Source organism: Mercurialis annua, linkage group LG4 (genome assembly GCF_937616625.2).
Source record: "Mercurialis annua linkage group LG4, ddMerAnnu1.2, whole genome shotgun sequence".
Classification (NCBI taxonomy): Eukaryota; Viridiplantae; Streptophyta; class Magnoliopsida; order Malpighiales; family Euphorbiaceae; genus Mercurialis; species Mercurialis annua.
Window position 1 is genome coordinate 4830309 of NC_065573.1, and position 8523 is coordinate 4838831.

The window sequence follows — 8523 nt, forward strand, 5'->3', positions numbered from 1 at the left end:
ATACGATGACTTTACAAATGCAGCATTTAAACAAAGATACATTTATATACACTGGTAAAACCATACATCATGCTCGGACTTATCGTTTTCGTATCGTGTACGTTCTAGCCCAGCATAAACCACTATGTCGAAATTACATCACGGGAATTTACCTCCGTGGTACAATACATAACCATCGTAGCCAGAGCAACATGTACACAACAGACAACAACTATAAACCATATAAAATTTCACTGCTGTAATAGGCCACGACACTGGTCAGACAACATACTACTACAGCATCTACGGAAGTCGGGAATGTACATAGCCAAAGGAACTTCCGGTTAAAGACGGACTTCTAGCCACGTCTAGAATCTAGGTACCTGAAAAACATACTATTGGGGGTCAGCTATTAAGTTGAGTGAGTTATACTTTACTTACCATATTATCAAAATAAGCATCGCATTTAAAACATTTTTTTCTTTAAAATACATATACAATCATATTTTCAAACAATTCCAACATATACAATCACAGCGACTGCAAACAATTCACTTAAGACAAGTATTTGATCCGAACAAAACCTTAATCTTAAACTCCTTAACCTTTTCTAATCTTTATCGTATTCGAATCAAATCATTTTAATCCAAATGGTACGGTCCCGAGATAATTCGACCGAGTTACTGCTACCACGTGGCATAGTCCCGAGATAGTTCGACCGAGTTATTCATGCCATTGCTTAATCCCAAGTTGTGACTCCCGAGATAGTTCAACCGAGTTACTCACTAGATACAGGTCCCGAGATCCCAGATCCACCGAGTTACCTCGTATCTACTAAACATAATCTTCTTTCCATTTCATGATCACAAACATGATCAACATTTAATGAGCTCATATCAAACGTTTCTATGTACGAATATCAAAACTCTAATAAACATCGGTGATCACACAGTCTATTGACGCCAATAGGTAGCTCGTTTCTTCAGATCGTATACTAATTCACATTGGCAAATAATCGACAAATCATAAACAAAGTAATACAATTCATATATCAAACAAGTCAATCCAATACAATGTAGTTCCATCCATAAATAAACAATTCAAATATAATTCAATCCAATAACAACAACTCAATAAAACCAAACTATATAATTTATGCGATGCATTTAATAATAATAATAATAAATATAGTAAATAGTATTTAATACGATAATAAGAGTGAGTAAAATATACACACCGCTTGCTATCCATGATCTTCAATAATAGCTAGCGACGTCACGTTCTGTAAGTTTCGGGTTCTAAGTCGCCTCGTCAAGTCTACTCAATTTTGATAATAACTCGAATTAATTACAATCTAACTATAATTAATTAATCCAAAACTAGGTTTCTAGCCAACTTCGGCTATTGAAACCGTTTACTTAAAACAGTCCGACCCCTAAATAAAATTGACATTCTTAAAGTTCAGAACGTCTCCTACAACTTATATTTAGGTCTCGAACTGATATTAGTACCCGAAGGTGTCGGAATTTGGCTGCGAAGTTAATAACTTAGGGCTGTCCTAAATTTCAAAACTATTATGCGCGAGATAATGTTCTGATTTATTTGAGCCACGTAGAGGCCGAACTAGCAGAAACGTATACTTAGATATTTATAGACGACGTCCTTAAGATTCCGTACCAACAAACGGAACTTAATTTGGAGCTATATAGCTCGAGATATTTTCCTGGAAATATGTCTGTTGTTCCACAGCGCATTAATTCCAGCAACATCGTCAAATTCTTAAATTATCTCTTTAACGTTTTGGTCGATTAAAACAGACCTATTACATTGACATTTCAATTACTCAAGTTCAATCCATCAAATTTTAATACTCCTACTAACCAAAATCCTTTCAATCATTTCAATTCAATTGATTGTATCTTTTTACGTCAACTTTCTAGCTTATGTTTTAATCGTGAAAGACTCAATCTATAACTCCAAATCCTATGCATTTCAACTATCAAAACAGCCCCCTAATATGTTATAATCATCAACTTAGAATCATCAAAATCTTAACTCGAAGTTTGCTTCAAAACGGTTTTACGTTACATTCAATTTCTAACTTCGTAGTTTGTCAATTTATGTCAAATTAAACGTATTAAACCTCAACGAAGGGTGGCATCAGCCCCCCCTTCTATCCTCCATCAAACCCTAACATCATATATATCACAACTCTCATATCCTCACTAATCAACCCTCAATTTAGAATAAATACAATTAATTCACCTTCTAAACATCAATTCTAACCATCAAATCATCATCACCATTAATCCTCATCAAAACAGAAAATTTACAGCCAAACCCTAATCATATATACTAATTCTTACCTCAATTTTCTGGGCGCAATCCATAGATATCGTCCTCCTCTTTCTGTAGTCGCGAGAATCAATCAAATCCGAGCTAAAATGACTAAGTTATGATCAATTGAAATTTTGGCATGCTTTAGGTTAAGAGGTTGATGATGATGGAGGTTGAGAGCTGAGTAATTATGCCTATATTCTGATATAAAAGTCAAACAAATGGCTATTTATATTTATGGTAAAGTTCCACTTTAATCCTTGAATTTGCCACCTCCTCACGCTTTGATTCGTAACTTTTCTTTCGTCCAATTTAGTCCGTTGATCGCTTAATCGTTCGAACTCGATAAATTTCGTATTATTTATATCCAAATAAATAATACTCTTCCGTTATTTTATTATTTTATTTTCCGTTAATTTATTTTGATAAATTTCAGCTAAAAACGCTCAATTTCCAATTTGAGTGAAAATGACTATTTCCGTCAATGTTTTCGTCCTTATTTTCATTTGACAAATATCGATATTCAAATATCGATATTATTATCTTAAATACCAATTCCCTTTAATAATTTATTTAAATTATATTTTTCGTTCAATAAAATTCTATTTTCCAATTTCTTAGGGACTTTAACTTATTTTGAATTCCAACTTTTCTTACGATTTTCTTTAGTCCCGTCAAACTAATTTAGGCATTATATATAATGAAATTTATTCTTTAAATTTCAATATCAACCTATTGACATCCTTATTTAAATATTTCCTTATTTAAATCCTTCCAATAACTTCTTTTCTAGCCGTTTTATTATTTTAATTCAGACATGTTGCCTACTTTGACAACGCCGGACATACAGGGTATTACATTTTTATTTGTGTATAAATCTTTGGTCATTTAGAATCTCCTTAATTTGATTTTGCTAAAAACTCTTTTTTTTAATGTCTCTGTTAATTGCTAATAATTTTTATTTTCTTAATTTTGATAACATTTTTTTATGTAGGAACAGTGGCTAAAAGAGAAAAAGGGAAGAAGATAAACAAATAAACACAAATAAGGTATTCTTATTTTTTATATATTTTTTTTATTTCTTCTTTTATTCAATACAAAAGACTTCAAATTTTTACATACAATTTGTTATTTGTTTTTCTCTCTAAATTTGTTATTATAATTGAATCTTGATGATCATCAAATTTTTACTAAGGGATGATTATAGTTGTGATGAGTTTAATTTTTGATGAACAGATGAGGTATATCTTGATGATCATCAAATTTTTACTAGGGAATCTCTATGAATCGAAAGAATTTTGATCCATTGTTAATGTATATTCTATTTGATTACATATGATGACAAATGAAATTGTACAGGAACTATACAAATAAACACAATTTGATGATCATGAACAGTAATTATAATATCTTAAGATATTTAGCCTTTTCTTTTAATACATATTGTATGCAAAACTAAATTTTGGTAAATAAAAAGAGGCTATACATATTTTCCATTTTTCCTCTTAAATCCTGCATGTTTGTTGGTTATTTACTTAGTTCTTATTAATTTTGGAGTTTGTGTTGTATGGGTTTTTCCATATGTATATAAAGTTTTTGATAATTGTTCTATCACAAAACTACCTCATTTGATAATCAATCTTCCGTATTTAATTATTTTTGTTTTTGCATTAAAAATCCTATCACTGAACTTAGTAGACTTTCAAACTTTTTTATTTTTATTGAGATTAAAGAATATATTTTTAGCCATTGTTTCAAATTTGAATAACGGGAATTATTCTTATAACAAAATTGAAGTGCAGTTGATTCTTTGTACTTGTTTTTTACATATTTTCTATAATGATGGAGTAAAAATACTTGCAACCAGCCTATTTATATTAATTTGGTGAAAGAAATGATTAGGCATACTTGTTACAATAATTTTGGCATATCAATTAATTTTAATCATGTAAACAAATAAATGAGAAGGTTATTTTTTGTCACGACCCAAAATCGAAGGCCGAGACTGGCGCTAGGGAACGGGAGTGGTTGCTCCGGAACCCGTAGCAAGCCTAAAAACGAGTAAATTTTTTTTTTTCGCAAATCAAACACAAAATTATGCACATAACGTTTTCGGGAAAAACATCATAAAACAATATTTCATATGCGTCGAAAACGTTCTTTAAAAACTGATACATAATCGATAGGAACCAAGGTCTTACTCTGCGATAACATTACTCAACACTGCCTTGTTCCGAATCATCCAATTTCATACCAATTTCATTCATAGACAATTGGTGAAAATATCAAACGAGTAAAAACATAGTTTTATAAATCGTGTATATATTTTATAAAATCAGAGTTAACAGCTGGACCTCGTTTGATACAAACAATCAAATATAGACTGACATCTACTGACTACTGCAGCGCTACGAATTGAAGCGTACTTCAATACATACTTTTTATGTTGCAGACTTCCGGAACAAAAATGGAAGTCCATCTCTTCAAAGTACTATCACCTGAAATAAAACACTGTTGGGGGGTCAGACAACGCTGAGTGAGTTTACGCGTTACTAATGGTGTTATATAAAATAACATCGCATTTAAAAATAAAACATATATATATCAAGTATTAGATCCGATCGAAACCTTAATCTTAAACTCATACTATTTTCTATATATATCCTACTCATAATGTATCCGTTCATATTATATCAAATCATTTTAATACAAGTGGTACGGTCCCGAAATAGTTCGACCGAGTTACCGCTACCACGTGGCATAGTCCCGAGATAGTTTAACCGAGTTACTCATGCCACTGCTTAATCCCAAGTTGTGGGTCCCGAGATAGTTTGACCGAGTTACACACCAGATACGGGTCCCGAGATAGTTCGACCGAGTTACCTCGTATCTGCCAAAATTATAATCCTCCTTTCCGATACCCAAACATATTCCATTTCATAATTATAAATATGATCAACATTTAATGAGCTCATATCAAACGTTTCTATATACGAATATCTAGACTCTTATAAACACCGGTGATCACACGGCCTATTGACGCCCAATAGGTAGCTTGTTTCTTCGGATCGTATACAAATTCACATTAGCAAATAATCGACAATTCTTAAGCAAAGTAATACAATTCATACATCAAACAAGTTAATCCATAGACAAACAATTCAAATGTAATTCAATCCAGTAAGAACAACTCAATAAAATCAAACAATATAATTTATGCGATGCATTTAATAATAATAATAATAATAATATATAGTATATATAAAATAGTTTTTAATACGATAATAAAAGTGAGTAAAATATACTCACCGCTTGCTATCCATAAACTTCGATAATAGCAAAGGGATGCCGCGTCCTTTACGTTCCAAGTTCCGTTGGTATTCGCCTCGCCGAGTCTACGTAAATTCGATAATAGCTCGAATTAATAAAAATCTAACTATAGTTAATTAATCCAAAAATTAGGTTTCTAGCCAACTTCGGAAATCAAAACCATTTACCTAAACCAGTCCAACCCATAAACAAAATTGATATTCTTAATGTTCAGAACGTCGCCTACGACTTTCGTTTAGGTCTCAGACTGAGATTAGCACCCGAAGGTGTCAGAATTTGGCCTTGAAATTAATAACTTAGGGCTGTCCTAAATTTCAGAACTGCTATGCGCGAGATAATGTTCTAATTTATTTTAGCCATTTAGAGGCCTAACTAGCAGAAGCTTATCTTGGACATTTATAGACAACAACCTTAAGTTTCCGTATCAACAAACGGAACTTAATTTGGAGCTATATACCTTGAGATATTGCTCTCGCAATATGGCTGTTCCGCAGCGCGATAATTCCAGCCCTAACTAACTCAAACTAAAGCCTATGATTATCATTTAAACCCTTCACCCTTAACCCTCATCATGGCCGAACTCTTGACTCTAATTCATATCCCAAAATTTTATCAATAATCAATCATACAACACCATTTCTATAACCTTAAACAATCAATAATCAAACATCACCACCATTATTAATCCAAACATCAATTGAAGCCCTTAATATGCATCTCCCATAATAAAAAACCCTCAAGACTCACCAATTCAATCATTAAAGTTTGCATAACCATCAATTTACATCTCATAAACACTAAATTCAAACTTAAACACATCATTATCACCATTAACATCAAAACCCGAAATAATTATCAAAACCCTAACTGAGATATGGTGATTTTTACCTTGATTTTCAGTGCTATATGCGTAGCTCTCGCTCCTCTCGTTTCGTGGCCGCAAGAATCGCTCCAATCGGATCAAAAATGAAGAAGTTATGGAGTTTTGAAAATTGTTCATGTTGATTTCTCAAATGATGAAGATGATCTCATTTTTGGCTGCTGAAATTGGGATTTTGCTGAGTTTAAATCACATAAAATAGGCTTTTATATTAATGGCAAAGTGTCCTCTTTAACTCTTGAAGTTGCCACCTCCATAACTTCCAATTTCCAACTTTTCTTTCGTCCAATTTTGGTCCACCGATTGCTTAATCTTTCAAACTCGATAAATTGTTTTTGTTATTTATGTCCAACTAAATAATATCACCTTAATACTTCATAATTTTATTTCCGATAATTTATTTTAATAATTTTCGGGTAAAAACGCTCAAATTCCATTTTGAGCTAAAATGTACTTTTTCCAACTTTTTCGTCAATTCTCATTTTAATACTTATCGATAATCAATTTATCGATATTATTTTTATAAATACTAATTCCCGTCAATAATATATTAAATTTCTATTTTCCGGGAATTAAAGCCTTATTTTCCAATTTTCGAGTTTAAGTGCACTTTATCCATCTTTTCACATTTTCCTTTTTGAGTATAATTCCATTTCCTTTATGAAATTTTAATATTGAGATTTTCTTATTAAAATCTCAATATCGACCTACTCGGGTCTTCTTTTATTTAATTATTTTCCGATAATTCCTTTTCTGGTCGCTTTAACTGTTTAAATTTAGACACGTTGCTTACTTTGGCAACGTCAGACATACGGGGTATTACAGTAATTTAAAGAAACCATTAACTAAGCTAATAGGTCGATAGTCCTTGATGTTCTCAGACCCTGCCACTTTAGGAACCAAAACCATAAACGACGTGTTAATGCCTTTCGGTAAGAAATTCAAGCTGTAGAAGTCGTCAAAAAATGTTTGAAACTCCTTTTTTCATATAAGGCCACATTCTTCTGTAGAAGTAGAAATTGAAACCATCCGGACCAGGAGCCTTTCTTTCACTACAAGCATAAAGCGCCTTTTAAATTTCCTCCTCACTGAAAGGCAATGACAGATTCTCGGCTTGCTCCAAAGAGATTTTTGAAAAAATCAGCCTCGATAGATCAAAGTGCACCCTTGATTGCTGACCGTAGAGAGATTGAAAAAAATTCCTAACATAAGAACGAATTTCATTCGGCTCCGTGAATACATTCTCATCTACTTGGATAGAAGAGATATGGTTATTTCTATAGTGTTTGGAGGCAACACTATGGAAAAACTTTGTGTTCCTATCACCTTCAGCACTCCATTTTAATCTAGATTTTTGGACCCAAATAGAATCCAATCTTTTCTCCGCTGTCCACAACTCCTTTTTAAGATTACCAAGCAGCATTTTATCTTCATCCGAGATTGAATTGGCATCTGCTGAAGCCTCCTTTGAAAAAAATCTCCTCACTAAGTTCTTTTATCTTCTTTTGGTCTCCAAAAACATCTTGATTCCAAGTTTTAATGAGAACCCGCAGCTCCTTAAGTCTACAAGTGAGGTTGGGAAATTTATCGCACGCTACAGTTCAGCTCTCAGCAATAAATTTCGGAAAATCCTTGTGATCCCACCAGGCATCCACGGCTCGAAACGGTTTAGGACCCCAGTCAAAAGCGTTGCAGAGCGAAAGCATATCGGAGAATGATCTGATAGATTTCTCGGCAGAGCGGAAAGGGACATGAAAGGCCAAATGTCACTTGCCATAGTAGAGATCAAACATCTGTAAATACAAGATCTTGAAAATGAATTATGCCATGTGAAGGATCTGCCCTGAAGAGGTAAATCAAGCAACATCGAATTGTTCACGAAATTCCCAAAAGCCAACATCGATGGAGAGTACCCCACACTGTTCAATCTGTCCTCAGGGTGGAGGGTTTCATTGAAATCCCTACTGATAATATTTCCCTGCAAACTCTATCAAGAA

General features: G+C 33.0%; 1 protein-coding gene and 1 long non-coding RNA gene across 2 annotated transcripts; both read right to left on the reverse strand.

The window, feature by feature from the left end:
• Positions 1 to 4618: 4618 nt before the first annotated feature.
• On the reverse strand, positions 4619 to 6692 carry LOC126676688 (uncharacterized). Its single transcript, XR_007640381.2, has 3 exons — positions 6535 to 6692; positions 5626 to 5711; positions 4619 to 4827 (listed from the first exon to the last, which is right to left on the reverse strand). It is a non-coding gene; the product is annotated as an uncharacterized LOC126676688 (long non-coding RNA).
• A 653-nt stretch (positions 6693 to 7345) lies between these two features.
• Positions 7346 to 7949, reverse strand: LOC126678234 (uncharacterized). Its single transcript, XM_050373138.1, has 2 exons — positions 7616 to 7949; positions 7346 to 7452 (listed from the first exon to the last, which is right to left on the reverse strand). The coding sequence occupies exons 1-2, from the start codon at positions 7947 to 7949 to the stop codon at positions 7346 to 7348; spliced, it is 441 nt and encodes a 146-aa protein (XP_050229095.1).
• Between the last annotated feature and the right edge of the window lie 574 nt (positions 7950 to 8523).

What these genes read in the sequence shown, in the direction of transcription:
- LOC126678234 (XM_050373138.1), bottom strand. Translation starts at nt 7,949, where the DNA reads ATGCTGCTTGGTAATCTTAAAAAGGAGTTGTGGACAGCGGAGAAAAGA. An exon ending in GAATCTGTCATTGCCTTTCA is followed by an intron (nt 7,453 to 7,615) that starts GTGAGGAGGAAA and finishes TCTTACCGAAAG; the next exon opens with GCATTAACACGTCGTTTATG.